This window comes from Dipodomys spectabilis, unplaced genomic scaffold (assembly GCF_019054845.1).
Source record: "Dipodomys spectabilis isolate Male_0828 unplaced genomic scaffold, ASM1905484v1 ptg000234l, whole genome shotgun sequence".
NCBI lineage: Eukaryota > Metazoa > Chordata > Mammalia > Rodentia > Heteromyidae > Dipodomys > Dipodomys spectabilis.
The window spans coordinates 8990592-9006622 of NW_024870911.1; the positions used below are offsets into that span (position 1 = coordinate 8990592).

At 39.4% G+C, this 16031-nt stretch overlaps 1 protein-coding gene and 1 long non-coding RNA gene across 4 annotated transcripts in view; one reads left to right on the forward strand and one right to left on the reverse strand.

Moving 5' to 3' along the window:
• The window catches only part of LOC122124081, a 19539-nt gene extending 15769 nt beyond the window's left edge, over positions 1–3770 (forward strand). The window contains exon 3 of the long non-coding RNA XR_006150495.1: positions 3760–3770. This is a non-coding gene — a long non-coding RNA (uncharacterized LOC122124081). The remainder of the gene's footprint in view (positions 1–3759) is intronic.
• The window catches only part of Mdm2 (MDM2 proto-oncogene), a 24168-nt gene extending 9495 nt beyond the window's left edge, over positions 1–14673 (reverse strand). Inside the window, exons 1-7 of one of the 3 annotated variants that reach the window (XM_042698726.1) lie at positions 14309–14673; positions 13569–13653; positions 9343–9417; positions 6680–6813; positions 3002–3051; positions 1657–1724; positions 1445–1541 (exon numbers count right to left, since the gene is read on the reverse strand). In XM_042698726.1, the coding sequence (XP_042554660.1) occupies positions 1445–1541; positions 1657–1724; positions 3002–3051; positions 6680–6813; positions 9343–9417; positions 13569–13649 (505 nt within the window). In that variant the 5' untranslated portion in view covers positions 13650–13653; positions 14309–14673. Of the gene's footprint in view, positions 1–1444; positions 1542–1656; positions 1725–3001; positions 3052–6679; positions 6814–8024; positions 8116–9342; positions 9420–13568; positions 13878–14308 lie in introns of those variants that run through there. The other 2 variants (XM_042698727.1, XM_042698728.1) reach the window with 2 other exon arrangements.
• Between the last annotated feature and the right edge of the window lie 1358 nt (positions 14674–16031).

A 16031-nucleotide genomic window follows, 5' to 3' on the forward strand; every position in this document is an offset into this window, starting at 1 on the left:
ACACTAGGGTAATGGTAAGAAATCTAAATCTTTTCATAATTCATAAAGATATAACCAATTCATATCAATGGATATACTAATAGTATATTAGTGCCAATACTCAAATGAGCAAGGATAAGGTTTTTGTTAATTTGAGAGACTAGATATCCTTTTAGATTTTTATTATCAGTAAAGCTAAAATTGCCAAATCTTCACATTATTTGTCATTTATAATCCCTGTGAAAAAAATTTGTTCCTACTTTTCTGCCCTATTTCAATTTGAACTTTTAATATTTCCTACTGATTTTAGAGTAATTCTAATGCCATAAAGATGAGAAAAAAATTCTAGTCTTTATATTCTATTTCACTATCTCTACTCTTTTTTTGCACTGAATTCATAATTTTAATTATTATAACTAAATAGGAAACAATGGCCTCATTCAGTATCTTTTCGCTGGAAAAAAAATAGTTTCACCTGTTTTCTCTGAATATGAACGGAAGGCTTGAACTCAAGAGCCTTGAATTTGCTTAGCTTTCGTGCTTATGGCTGGTGTTATATAACTTGAACCATGCCTCCAACACTTTGCTGGTAAACCAGAGATAGTCTCATAGACTTTTCTGCCTGGCTGGCTTTGAGTTTTGATCTTCTAGGTCTCAAGCTCCTGAGTAGCTAGGAGGTATGAGCCAATTACATCTGGTTCCTCTTTTTAACTTCTAAGATGCTATTTACCTTCTGTTTAAAACGCACTAGTATGTTTTATGACTTAGTAAATATGTTTTATGACTTAGTAAAAATGATAAAAATTTGAAGCCTGATACAGTAGTAATCCCAGTCACTTGGGAAGCTGAGGGCAGAAAAACTGAGTTCTGTATCAGTCTGGACTACACAGCAAGATCTTATCCCAAAAATAAAATAGAAATTTAAGGCCAAGTACCAGTGGCTCACACCTGCAATCCCCACCTACTCAGAAGGCTAGTCTACAGATTTCAGTTCAAAGCTAGCCCAGGCAGACAAATCTGACAGACTCTTAACTCCAATTCTTGAAAAGCCAGAAATGGAGGTGTGGCACAAGTGGCAGAGTGCTAGCCTTGTGGGATAGAGGGTAAACTGCTATAATGACTAAGATAATGTAGCTAAGAGTTCCTATTATTTTGGTTATAAACACATAGGTAACTATTATTTACAGCTTAACAAAATGAACTCCACTTGTTATTATTATTTGTAAACCAAATAAAACCATATAAAATATCAGAAATTCATGAAATTCATTCAACCCAGTCTTAGGATAGTTTAGATAGTGCACTTGACTAGTATGCATGAGATCCTGGATTTGGTCTGCAGCATTGAAGGAAAAAATATAGAATTAATTTGACTAAACCACAATTCCATTATGCTTAAAAGTACTGATTTCACTAGAGAAAGAATATTAAACAGCTGTTTAATTTGCCAAAAATTCATATCTACCTGTCTCACTATTTGCTCTCCTTCTGGTTGAGGTAGATGGTCTAGAAATCAAATGTGAAGATGACGGCTTCTCTTCCTGCAGCTCTTGTCCAGGACCCTAAGTATTCAAAAAAATAAAATACAACAAATGAAACTTCTAACACCAGGAAGGTACGGTCTGCTTTATATAATCCTTTCAATTTTCAAGAAACATTAAAACATATTCAGATTACCTTCTGATCATTCTCACTCCCTAAATGGCATCCATTCTCATTCATAGATGTGCCAGATTCTGATGGTTCTAAGAGAAAATATAAATTTATTAATAAAGTAATTCAACAGATACTAGTACAACACACACCCACATACAATTTAAGCTTTCAACAAACAAACTTTTCCCAAAAGCTACTCACATGTTAAATACTGGAGACAAAAATAAAAGAATTTAATTTTAAAAAGAAAACACATAAAAGTAAATAAACCCTTACATGATATTTTAGCTAGGAAAATATAGCATTAATTATTTGTTAGTGATTAAAGAGAGGAAGTTTTAAGGATTAAAGACTCAGGAAAGATTTCATAATAGAGTATATGGAAGAAGGATTAGGAAAGACATTCCAGATGTTCAAAATAAATGATGTTCAAAACTAAATGTTACAACAATAAATATACATGGCATAAGTGAATGAAAGAAAAACAGTCTGATATACAACATTCCACCTGGGTAAGTTCAGATACCATACACTAGAGACAAAATAATTTTGATGAGAATGAACTTAAAGTCATTATTTAGAGAGGAATAGTATGCAGCTGGATGTTTAACATCAAAATTCCGGACTTGGGGTATTTATATACAAAGCCACAGTCAGATACTCTTCACTACTACTTTGGAAACATTAAGTCACGCCTGAGCACTAACATTTTGAAATGATACATTACCACAGTTCAACATTTCTTATATAAAAGCTAAGTATTATACTGATTCTTCTTAAATTGAACACATAGATTATTTAGAAATTTAGTTGAGAGGGGAGGCAGAAGAGGGAGAGTGAAAGAACTTGAATATAGAATAGTGGGATCCAAAACTAGCCAAATTATTCTGAAAACTAAACAGATTTCTCACAGGAGTTTTTTGTTTTGTTTTTTTTTGGGGGGGGGGTTCCAGTACTGGGACTTGAACTAAGGGTCTTACACTCTCACTTGGCTTTTCCACTTATGGCTGGTGCTCTTGAGGCACAGCTCCACTTCTGGCTTTTTGGTTGTTAATTGGAGATGAGTCTCACAGACTGGCTCTGATCCGAGGTCCACAGATCTTAGCCTCCTGAGTAGCTAGGATTACAGGCATGAGCCACTCGGCAAGAGAGGTTTCTTATAGTTTAAGAATGGGTTTTAGGAGAGCTATAATGTGTCTGAGCTGTCTCATAAATATTCAAATACACATTACAACTCTTCCCAACTCAATGTTTGTAAATAAAAGTATACCTAAAAATGAACAGCCCTACAAATCAGAACTTTAACAAGGAAAAGTGAGTTCATTCATCAGCACAATACTATAATAGTGTTCAAAATTTAACTTACCCTGCTGATTGACTACTATCAAGTTTCTGTAGATCATTGTATATATTTTCCTTGTAAAAAGAAAAAAAATCAAGAAATGTACATTTTTAAATAAAAATGTATTAAACTAGATTCAACAAGACTTCAAAATATATTCAGTATGAACGATTGCACATACAGTTTCAATCACTACATTATACCATTAATAAGCTCCTAGGTCCTAAAAAGCACCATAATTAGAGACATAATGCTCATGTACAGTTCTTTAATCAGGGCTCAAAAACTTTTTCTAATTCAAAGATTCAAGTGTCCATTTCTTGACTTGTGCTTTGTTTGAACTTTATCAAAAGACCTCTAAGAAAGAGAAGGCAGATTTCATAGCTATTCTCAATTTCTTAGCAATATGCTCAGAAACAAACTGCCTTTAAAAATAATAGGTTAGCGTGCGCGCGCGCATACACACACACACACACACACACACACACACACACACACGCACAGGTGTACAAATGCACCTATTGTACAAACTCATTTAATGGATTTACTTTCTTGATCTTATCATTTTTAAAGGCAAAGCAGGATGCATTTATTTAATACATGCAGATTGAGAAGTAACTATATACCAGTCACTGTTGTAGATACTGGGGAAAGATTGAGAAATCTCTGCCTTCATGGAGCTTATATCCAAATAAGAAGACAATCATATATTCCAGTATATTCACTCGTGGGAATTTTTGCTTTTGTTTTTCAACTAACATTCAATGTTTACCTGTCGAAAGATAACATTTCTGGGCTGGGAATAGAATGCTTGCCTAGCATGCATGATGCCCTCAGTTCAATTACCCAGTACCACATAAACAGAGTAAGCCAGAAGTGGCATTGTGGCCCAAGTGGTAGAGTGCTAGCCTTGAGCAAAACAAGCTCAAGGACAGTGTCCAGGCCCAGAGTTCAAGCCCCAGGACTGGCAAAAAAAAAAAAAGGGTAACATTTCTCTAATTCTCAGGGTTAAAGGGAAAGTACCACTCCATCTATTTCTACCTGAGGATTCTTTTTTTTTTTTCTTTACAGTGCTGGAGATAGAATCCAGGACCTCGCACATTAGATACAAGCTCTACTGCTAAGCCACACTCAGCCTCCAATACAACAATTTAAAACCACAAATCATATTCCTATTCATATTCTTTTTCAAGTTAGTAATTTCCCCAGTCTCTAATCTCTCAATTTAAGATTCAAATCAATGATAATCTTATGTGGGGGGGGGGGGGGGGGAGAGGGAGAGTGAAGGAAGAGGAGGGCGAGAGGGAAAGGGGGGGAAGGGGAAGGAGAGAGAGAGAGAATATAATTGGAGAAAGCTGACAGAAATGGGAAGAAATATTTTTACACCCCATGAAGACTTTCAATCAAGGATAACCTTAACATTATTCTTTTCCTATTAGAAACTGTACCTCCATATATTATTATAAAATCAAATACTCAGTTCAAGGCTAGCACTCTGCCACTTGAGCCACAGCACCACTTCCAGCTTTTTCTGTTTATGTGGTACTGAGGCACAGGTTTCAGGCATGCTAGGCAAGCACTCTACCACTAAGCCACATTCCCAGCCCTAGCTATTTCTTAATAAAGTTAAATTTCATATCCTAAAGCCAAGTATAAAATAACATGAATGAATATTAAACACAGAATTTAGTAATGGAATGATGCTTCTAAATGTTATATTAAAAGCAATATGAAGGCTGGGATGCAGCTCAGTGGTAAAACGAACATATGTTTAGCATTCATGAGGCCTTGAATTCAATCCCTAGCATCAAAATATAAGTAAAATTTGATATAAATAAAAACACCTTTTATAAGCTACACTACATTTTTTCTGCTTGTGTTGAGGTTTGTCTTTTTCTAGTGCTCAATAATGTATTCGGCTTATAAGTTGAAAGTGTAAACATCTCACTTACCACATAGTGTGTGTGGGTACATTACTTTTTTCCTGTGTGATGCTAGAAACCAAACCCAGAGCCTTGTGTATGCTAGGCTAGTGTTCTACAACTGAGCTATGCTTCCAGTCCTAGTATTATTAGGCAAAAAATATCAGTGGAATCTGACTGTTTAAGAGGAAAGTATACATCTCATATATTAAGGTATAAACATTAAGGATCAACACAGAATTGAGTGTGCTACACTAAGTAGAATGAGGAATCCTAAATATAAGGTTAAATAAAAACTAAAGTCTTCAGTTATCAAAATAATCCTAAAATTTAAGTTTTCTGGGTTAAATTCAGATGATTAGCTACCATAATAGGGGAAAAAATGATTTCCAAAGTAATTGAGGCTCAAATTCAAGCCTTTACTACATGATTGTAAAAGCCTAACTTTGGAAGTCAACAATTTATAATATATAATGACTAGTGCTAACATGTGTAAGGTTTCCATGTGCCAAACATGTTTTTTACACAATGTTTCTTTGTGAGATACTTGTAACTTCTACACAAAGTATTTATATTATTATGCTATTTTACAAAGAGGGTAACCGGTCAATATACCTATACACAGAACTAGTAAATGTCTGGGCTAGATGTCAAAAACATTTTTGTAAGGTTCTAAATGGGCTGGAATTGTAGCTCAATAGTTTAGTGCTTTCCCAGCATGTGCAAGGCCCTGGGCTAGATCTCTGCACCATAAAAACAAAAGAAAACAAAAACAAAGGATCAAGCCCAGTTGTAGTGGTACAAGCCTGTAATCCTATCACTTGAGAGGCAGGATTATCTAGAGTTTGAGGGCAGCAAAGGCTACAAAGTGACTTCAAAACTCTGTCTCAAAAGAAAAACAAAGCCGGGGCTGGTGGCTCACACCTATAATCCTAGCTACTTAGGAGGCTGAGATTTGAGGATTTTGATTCAAAGCCAGCCCTGGCAAGAAACTCGGTGAGATTTTTATCTCCAATAAACCACTAGAAAAACTGGAAGTGGTGCTGAGGCTCAAGCAGTAGAGCACTCGCCTTGAGCTGAAGAGCACAAGGACAGCGCCTAAGCCCAGAGTTCAAGCCCCACAACTGACAAAAAAAAAAAAATTCAGGGCTAGGAAGGTGGCTCAGTGATAGAGCGCTTGCCTTGCACGCCTGGGTTCGATTCCTCAGCACCACATAAGTAAAAAGAAAAAAGCCAGAAGTGGCACTGTTGCTCGGGTGGTAGAGCGCTAGCCTTGAGCTGAAGAGCTGAGGGATAGTGCCCAGGCCCAGAGTTCAGGCCCTGGGTTCGATTCCTCAGCACCACATAAGCAAAAAGAAAAAAAAAGCTGGAAGTGGCGCTGTAGCTCAGGTGGTAGAGCGCTAGCCTTGAGCTGAAGAGCTGAGGGATAGTGCCCAGGCCCAGAGTTCAGGCCCCAAGACTGGACCCAAAAATAAAATAAAATATAATAAAATTCAGAGATCAGGTTCCCAAATAGTAAGTATAAAGCAAAGAAACCCAATTTCAGAGCTAGGGGTGTAGCATAGTAGTAGAGTGACTGTTTAGAATGCAGTAAGTCCTAGTTAGATACTCAGGGCTACCAAAAAAGGAACTAAACTTTAGCTTTTTGTATATATTTGTGTGTGTGTGTGTGTGTGTGTGTGTGTGTGTATATATTTATATCTGATAAAAAGAAGGGCAGAGGTGAGCAGCTATACTTGATCACCAGGCTTATTACAATGCACTAAGTAGAAGAATTTACCTGTGCTCTTTCACAGAGAAGCTTGGCACTCCAAATAAATCTCCCAGTAGATCATTTGAGCAATATACAATATGTTGTTGTTTCTCATCATACAATCTTTTAGTCATAATATATTGGCCAAGATAAAAAATGATCTACAATAGAAATAAGATTTGAACATTAAATAAACCAAATGTTGTTTACAAATACATTCAGTACTCTATTTATATGAAAAACATTAAACAGCAACCACAGCCACAACCATGTCAGACGGCAACCTTTCTTTTTCTCATCGATGGAAGTAGAAAGATTAGGCATTACAAGTAACCCAATGTGATTTAAGTATATGGGAACAAAGGTTATATTTAAAAACTAAACCTAAAATTTTTTTGAGGGGGGCTTGTTCTCATGGGGCTTGTTCTTATGGCTCACACATTCATTGAGATGGGTGCACTACTAGCCTCCATTCAAATTGTTTTGTTTTTTTGTTTTTGCTGGTCAGATTGACTTTTCTGCATATGCTGGCTTCCAATGGCAATCCTCAGATCTCAGTTTCCTGAATATCTAGGATTACAAGTGTAATAATTCAATGGTGCATAGCTTAAGAGGTTTCAACTTTGGAAACAAGGGTCCTGGCACCAACCAATACCCTAAACAGCACGAGGACTGTAAACTGTTTCTGCTACATAGTTAGCATAAGCATTCTAAGTTATTATGATGCCCCTGATCTATTTTCTTGTTTCTGTCTACTGCTTAAATTGTATTTTTTGTTTCCTTAGCTGATTATATAAATAAGATCAATTTTAAGTACTAAAAACATCATTTAATAACTTGGTATTCCCCCAAAGCAGAAGCCAATTTCTTTTTTTTTTGTTTGGGGGGGGTGGAGGGGAGGAAGTATAGGGTTTAAACTCAGGGCCTCATGATTGCTAGCCAGGTGCTCTGCCACCAAGCCATGACTCTATCATGGCTCCAGATTGAAGGAGCCAACTTAAAGAAATATTCCTATTAAATTGTGGGTTCAAGAGATTGTTGACAGTTAAAAAGGAAGAAGGAAGAGAATGTACATTTTTTCCTACCAAACATTCCTTGAGGAAGGTTACAAAAGTATAGCTAAAAATGGAAAAGGTTCTGAAATCTCTTCCTGCCCCACTATTTTGTCATAAGGATCTTTAGTGTATTCAGAAAACGAGCCCCAAAGTCTAAAAGTGGTAGAAATGAGGAGCAAGCACATTTCATTCACATTGAAATTTTGCTAAAATGCCTGATCATTCACTGAAAATCATGTTTTCAAATGAACAAATTTCAATTTATAGAACAATGCACTGTATCCATTAAACAGAAGATATGTTCATATTCAGCTCACCTCCATCCCAGAATTTCAGTACAGTATATTGTACTCATGTATTTCTAGTGCAGAAGTTCTTAACCTGGGATCCAGGAAGGCCAAAGAAGTCCTTAGATAAAATTCAGGGGTCCATTAATTTGGGTGGGGAAAAAAACTGTATATTTTCTATATTTGAACTGAAATTTAGGTTTTTCCTTTAATTATAGATATAAGTAACAAATCACAACACTATAAACAGTACTTGTGATTGTTACCAATGAAAATCAAAATGTTTTCATATCACACTATGCTTGTGGAAAACATCAAAATTTTTATTTGTATCTCTAACATCAAAATCACACTCTTTAGATCTACTGCTAAATTTCAGTAAAGTGTTAAAAAGCACATTATCCAAACTTCTTACTATACTGATAACTATATTTGAGTGTTGTTACCTTTGTAATCATATATATTCACTTTATGGATGTACAAACATGATTCTGAGGAGTTACCAATCTGGGATGAATTCACAGTACATCAAGGCCAAGTAGACCTTATTAGTCTTGTAGAGCAAGGCCCCTGTAAAGATTCCTCTACTTGGGGATGGGAGGTGCGGGGGGGGGGGGGGGGGGGGGGGGGGAGAATAGGAAGGGATGGGAAGGGGAAACAAAGGAGGAGGCAACAATGCTTGATAAGAAATGTACTCATTATCTTGCCAATGTAATTGTAACCCCTCTGTATGGTATTTTCACAAGTTAAAAAAAAAAAGATTCCTCTACTCTCCAAGTTCCTAGTTGAGAAACTCATACAAGAATTAAAATTTCTGGCCTGGGAATGTGGCTCAGTGGTAGAGTGCTTGCCTCGCATGCAGGAGGCCCTGGGTTTGATTCCTCAGCACCATATAAGCAGAAAAATCCAGAAGTGGAGCTGTGGCTCAAGTGATACAGCGCTAGCCTGGAGCTGAAGAGCTCAGGGACAGAGAGCCCAGACCCACAGTTCTGACCCCATGACTAGCAAAAAAAAAAAAAAAAATTCTTTGGCGATGGTGGGGGGGAGATAGGAAGGGTTGGTAAGGGGAAACAGAGGAGGAGGCAACAATGCTTGATAAGAAATGTACTCATTACCTTGCCCATGTAATTGTAACCCCTCTGTATGGTATTTTCACAATAAAAATAATAAAAAATAAAAAGAACTAAAATTTTCAGCTTCAAAATATATCCCAAATGACCAAAAACTTAATATTGGTACTTACTGAAATCTCTATATAGACAAATTCTCACATGATCTTGAATATCATTAATTGTGGTTTGTTTATATATGTATTAATAAGACATTAGTTATCTTAAACTCAGCTTACCTCTTTCATAGTGTAGGTGTCTTTTTGTGCACCAACAGACTTTAACAACTTCAAAAGCAATGGCTTTGGTCTAACCTATAAAAAAAATCTGCTATCAGGTAATTGCAATATTGTTATGAAACTACAAATGTCCTGAAAAAAGTCCAATAAAAGTAGTAAACTATTCTCAACGGTTTGACAAATTTAATCCTCCAAAAGTTGTAACAATTTACACTAAGTACAACAGACTAGGCAAACTAAATACCACCAATAATCATGTGGCTTGAAAAAAATACTGGGGAAGATCAAATATCATAAAATCATCAAGAATTAGTTGTGACCAAAAACAATACCAATTTCAAATCAGTAGACACTATTCTTTCTCGTCCAACTATGTCTATCATCTGCTTACTGCCATATAAATAATCATAAATGGTTAAGACCCAATAAAACTACTATTCTGTACAAATTTACAGAATCTAAGAGAAAAGAATAAAGGGTTAGGGTGAGTCCTGTTCTCAATCTCTTATTAACTAGGTTCCTTGGTTCCTTATTTCTAGAGAACGTAAATAATTCAAGCTGACAAGGGTAATTAAGAACAAATCAGAGTATTCATTTCCATCAACTACAACTTGTACTTCTTTCAGTTGGACTATAATTCAAAACTCTTTATTAGGCTTCTACTATGTACCCAATAGTACTAGATATGGCAAAGAACTGTGATAATAATAGTAATTTACAAATAAGACATACAATGTATTTTAAGTTTGCTAACTAGACTGGGGTATACTTTTTTTCTATGAAGAGTCTGACAGCAAATATTTGAATATTTTCATGTCAGATGGACTATCTGACTTAGAAGCATAGATATTATATACAGAAATGGGAATAGCTGCATTCCAATAAAATTTTATTTTCAAAAACAGGTGGCAAGCAGGGTACTGGTAACCCTAACTACACAGGAGGATCACAACTCAAAACCAGTCCCAGCAGGAAAGTCTGTGATTATTTCTAGAAGTGGCACTGTGGCTCAAGTGGTCTAAGCTAGCCTTGAGCAGAAAGAGCTCAGGGACAGCACTCAGGCCCCAAGTTCAAGCCCCACAACAACCACAACAACAACACAACAGGCAGTAGGCTGTAGCCCAAAGCCTACTGCCTGCCTGACTTGTAACTGGTAGGAGCTTAAAATACTCTGTTCCTCCTCTAAGTTGCTGTAGCAACATCTGTAACACTTTTACAATCTGCCACAGTCACACATATCTGTTACTATACCTACCTCTCTTCAACATCACCCATCCTCCCATCCTGTGTTTTAACTTTGAAACCTGAAAGCACCTCCATTTCGGACCTAAATCTCAAAAACAGATTTAAAAACATTGCCTACTTCCAACTTAACTAAAAACCTAAAATAAGAAATGTAGAATTAAATTGTTACTTTGTTCACATACTTTTTAAAAAGTGCATATATTAGAAGCTGATTTTCAGGTTAAAGAATTCTCAAAAAGAATTTGAAAACTGCTTGTTTCCTCCTAAAGTTTTTCCCTTCATGTATTTGCATGTTGCTCTTATGCAGCAGTCATGCTAATCTATTATTTCAATTTCAGTATATGTGCTACCAAAGCAAGCACTCTCTAAATATTTCTATATACTATGTTACTTTCAAATTATATAAAATAATTCAAGATAAAAAATGTGCAATGGAAAACCAGCTCTGAGCCTCTTTATGTTTAAGGCTACTGCTCTACCACTTGAGCCACAACACTACTTCGGTTTTTGAGTGGTTAACTGGATATAAGAGGACTTCTCTGCCCAGGCTTGCTTCCAACCGAGATCCTTAGATCTCAGCGTCCTAAGCAGTCAGGATTATAGGCATGAGCCCCTGGAGGCTGGCTCAAGTTTCTTATTAAGATTTACATGTCACAGATTAATAAGAAAAACAACTACAGAGAATATAATTTGTAAAATTGTATTAAAAACACACATTCCAGATGAAGATCTAAGTATGAGAGTTAAAAATACTAGAAGAAAATACATAATATATTTTGTATAATTTTGGGTTGGGAGAATTCTTCCCAAATGTTATAGGAAAATTCAAAAGCAAACAAATCTGACTTCAAAAATTGTCCTCAATGGGGAAAATACAATAACAAGTAAATGCAGAATTTGTAAACAAAAAATAAATGCTTGAAATATAGGTATCTACTCAAACTATTAAAAGCTTGAGTATACTCAAGCTATATAAAAAAAAAAAAAAATCAAAGAAAAATGGACAGATAAGACCAAATTCCAGAATAAACAAGTGATTTAGCAAAAGAAAAGATGCTCAATCTCATCAAGGGACTTGGGATATTCAAATTTAAATAATAGCACAGTATCTTGTAAGTCCAAAAAAGAGATAATAATAAAGACTAGTTCACAACAATTACACCTTTGGTCTCACTGAAGAAATGATGACTGTAACTTATAAATATGTACAATTATATGACCATTAAAATAGCTTCAATGTTAATACTTGTAATTTAGCTACTCAGAAGACTTGAGATCTGAGTCCCACAGTTTGAAGTTAGCTAGGAAGGAAAATCCCTAAGACTTTCATCATCAGTTAACTAGCAAAAAGCTGCAAGTACAGCTATGGCTCAAGTAGTGGACCACTAGCCTTGAGCACAAAACTCAGGAACAGTGCAGAGGTCTGGAGTTCAAGCCCCAGGACTGGCACATACACACACCAAAAAAAAGCTTCAGTGTCCTTAGGAGTGACAACTCACAACCTTTTGGTGAGCAAGTTACAATTACCAATCAAACGTGCATAATCCAAGATTCCATTCCCTTCCCTTTCCTTCCCCTCCCTTCCCCTTTTTTCTTCTTTTCTTTTGCCAGTCTTGGGGCTTAAACTCAGGGCCTGGGCACTGTCCCTGAGCCTCTCTGTGCTCAAGACTAGCACTCTACCACTTGAGCCACAGCACCACTTCGGGCCTTTTCTGTTGATGTGGTACTGAGGAATAGAAACCCAGGGCTTCGTGTATGCTAGGCAAGCACTCTACCACTGAGTCACACTTCCAGTCCTGAGTTCTATATCTTTCTTAAAGATAGTACTTGCCTTATGCATGTACAAAACAGTACTTTTTACAATACTCAAAATCAAGTCTTAAGAGTCTATCAGCATAGCCAGGTGCTCATGGCTCATGCCCATAATCCTAGCCACTCAGAAGACTGAGATCTGAGATCACAGTTTAAAGCCAGCCCAAGCACATTAGACTTTTATCTCCAATTAATCACTTTGAACTGTGGCTTAAGTGGTAGAGCACTAGCCTTGAGCTGAAAAAGCTGAGATGGCACCCAGGTCCCGAATTTACATGACCAGCAAAAAAAAAAAAAAAAAATCTATCAGTCTAAAGCTAAGGATATAGGATAGCTTAGTAACAGACTAGTTTCATGGTATAGTTCCTGGATTTAATCCCTAGAAAAAAAATTCTTTCAATTTTTAAAACACTATCAGTTAGAATATAACTAATAAAGAATATTTATATTACCAAATACTATACAGCACTAAAAAACAAAAAAAACAAACAAAAAACCCCAAACCCTACAGAGCTTACTTCTGTAGAGTTCAATTCTGATGAGTTGTAGAACACCTCTAATCTCATCCTGATCTAATCTCATCCACATTAAAGAAATGATTTAAGCAAATGAAATGTTAATTACCTTAATTTAGTCATTACAAATCATATACATATATCTAGTTACCTGACTATAACTTACTAATGTAAGTAGCACAAACACAACATAAACTTAAACTAAAATGTTAACATATATAGGTATATACAGAGAAAGAATTTAGAAAGCGGCATGGAATACAACATTGGAATTTTCAGTCTTTACTGATTTCCTTAATGAATACCTTTAGAAGTATGAACTATCTGATTTTTCAAAACCACTTAACAAATACTGACAAGCCAAACTAGATTAAGTGTCACATAGTAGGTATTCATTGCTGAAAAATCTAGTGGTATTCATTAAAAACAAAAAAACTCTTGTGGTAACAGGCAAAGAAAATAGGTATTTGTATAGTCTTACACTTAGCACTTTCACGATGCAATTATACCTGTGAAAGCAAAAGATAATTAAGCATACACTAAGTTAATTAAATACACATTTCAAGTAAACACAGACTCTTTACAATCCAGGCTTACAAAATTACTTAATCAACCCCGTAAAGTTCTTTTATATTTGACACAAAAAATGCCTACCTGGGTCTCTTGTTCCGAAGCTGGAATCTGCGAGGTGCTTACACCACCATCAGCGGACACAGACATGTTGGTATTGCACATTGGCCTAAAAGTAGAAAACACAGGCTAAAAACTTGAAATAAACACGTCCACGAAGAAAAGAGACAGCAGCTTGTGAAGCACCGCTATCGGCGACACAGATGCCGCATCTCCGATCGCCAGTGGACAGCAGCTGAGGAACAGGCAAGGTTTTTAAATATCCCCAGCTGGAGACAAGTCAGGACTTAGCTCCGGTGACAGCACTCTCGGAACGTGTCCGAACTTGACCAGCCCAGCAGGAAAAGCTGACTCAATCCTGCCCACGAACCTGCTCGATCTCGCCCAGACGCGGCGCGCGGCCCAGGGCTCCCGCAACCAGACAGACACCTGTCAGCGTCGCGACCCTCGGCGCGCACGCGCAGCCCGAGGCCCCGCCGCCAGCCCCTGCTCACGTGGCCTTTACGCCAAGCTTCCCAGGGGACCCTCCGGCCCCCGCCCCGCCGCAGAGCTAGCCCGGAGCCCCGCCCCTCAGGGCCCGAAGCCCCGCCCCTCCCGGCCGTGACGCCCAGACCACCCACTAGCAAAGCCTCCGCGCCGCCACCGGGCCGCCGCTACGCCCCCCGACCCTCCACGAACGGCACGAAGGCGCCCGCGCGCCGCGGGGGGGCGCCGCCACACCTCCTGCACCACCCGGGCCTGGCCCCTCGCTTCCGGGCGCCTACCTGCTCCTCCCCTCGGGGTGTCTCGGCTTCGAGTGCAGGGGGTCCTTCGAGGTGCAGGAGGCGGGGGACCGTGGGGCGTTGCTTCCAGGCGCCAGGGCTCCCTTCACTGGAACGCGCACGGAAGCCCGACGCCCTGGGGCTCAGCGACCATTTCGCTCGGAGATTCGGGCCGCTCGGGCGCTCGAACGTACTAAGTCTGAAGAGAAAGGTAGCGCCTGACGGCGAAAGCGACAGGACGACAGCCAGAGGGGTCAGGGTTTACCCCCCAGGCTCGGCTTACGGCTCCATCTTCCGGGCACGAACACGGGGTCGTCCAGACCCTCGCCACGCATCCGAAGCCCGCGACGCGCGCCGCCTCCCTCCTCCCGCGGGGAGCGCGCCGGAAGCTGCGGCCCATCCGCACTTTTGCGCAAGCGCGCCCAGCGCCAGCGTCTCAGCCAATTAGGGGACGGGCTCGCTTCGGTCCGGACGCGGGGAGCGCGCGCACGCGCCGCCGCGGCGGAATCCTGCAGCTGCGGAGCGGCCAGCCTGGCGCGGTGCCCGCGTGGCCTGCGCGCCTCGCGTGGCCGACTGCGGCAGCTGTTAGGTTTGTTGTTGTTTATTTCATGTGTTTACACCGCTGACCGCAGAAAAACTGTGGGCAAGTTGGTGTCCCAGTAGTTATTGCTACCAAAAAGAAACCGAAATGAACAGCTGTTATTTAAGTCCAGGACGCCAGCTGTCTAACTTTCAAACCTTGAAAACGGTAGAAATCGCCTCGGCTTGGGTCTGCAATCCTAGCTACAATGTTGGCAGAATTGGGAAGGATGACAGTTTAAGAAGCCAGTCCAGGCGTACACACAAGATCTCAACCCATAGCTGGGTGTGGTGGCACACAGCCTATCATTCCAGCCACAACTCAGAAGCCTAAGGAAACAAGACCCTATCTCAAAGTAACCAACAAAAACAGTTCTTACTTGTTCGTGCTGAGGATCCTGGTTGGAAGTTAGCCTGGGCAGGAAGGTCTAGGAGACTCACCTCCAATAAATTACCCAGAAAAAGCCAAAAGTAGCTCTGTGGCTCAAGTGGTAGGTAGAGCACTAGCCTGGAGGGAGGAAGGGAGGGATGGAGAGACAGAAGACAGACAGAGACAGAGGGAGGGAGAGAGAGAGAGAGATTGATTCATGGACAGATCCCAGGTCCAGAGAAAGAGAGAGAAAGACAGAGTTCAGGACTTGGAGCCCCAGGACCAGAAAAAAATGGGGAAAAAAAGGCTGGAAGTGGACATCAGCAATAAAGTGACTAGCAGTAAGGTCCAAACCCAGTACTGACAATAAACAGCTGGATGCTGGATTTACGCCTGTAAATCTTAGCTGAACTCTGGAGGATGACTGTTTGAGCCAGCAGAGGCAGAAAAGTTCGATAGACTCCATCTCCAAAGCAACCAGCAAAAAGCAGGCTGACAGCTTGGCCCAAGTGATAGAATGCCAGCATGTGGCCTTGGGTTCCAACCCCAGTATCATATTAATAATACCAGCAACAACAACTAGAGTACAAAGGGCTGGAGGAGGTCTGGGAAGGTAGCTCAGTGGTAGAGCGCTTGCCTTGCATACCTGAGGTCCTGGGTTCGATTCCTCAGCACCACGTAAGCAAAAAGAAAAAAGCCGGAAGTGGTGCTGTGGCTCAAGTGGTAGAGCCCTAGCCTTGAGCTGAAGAGCTGAGGGACAGCGCCCAGGCCCAGAGT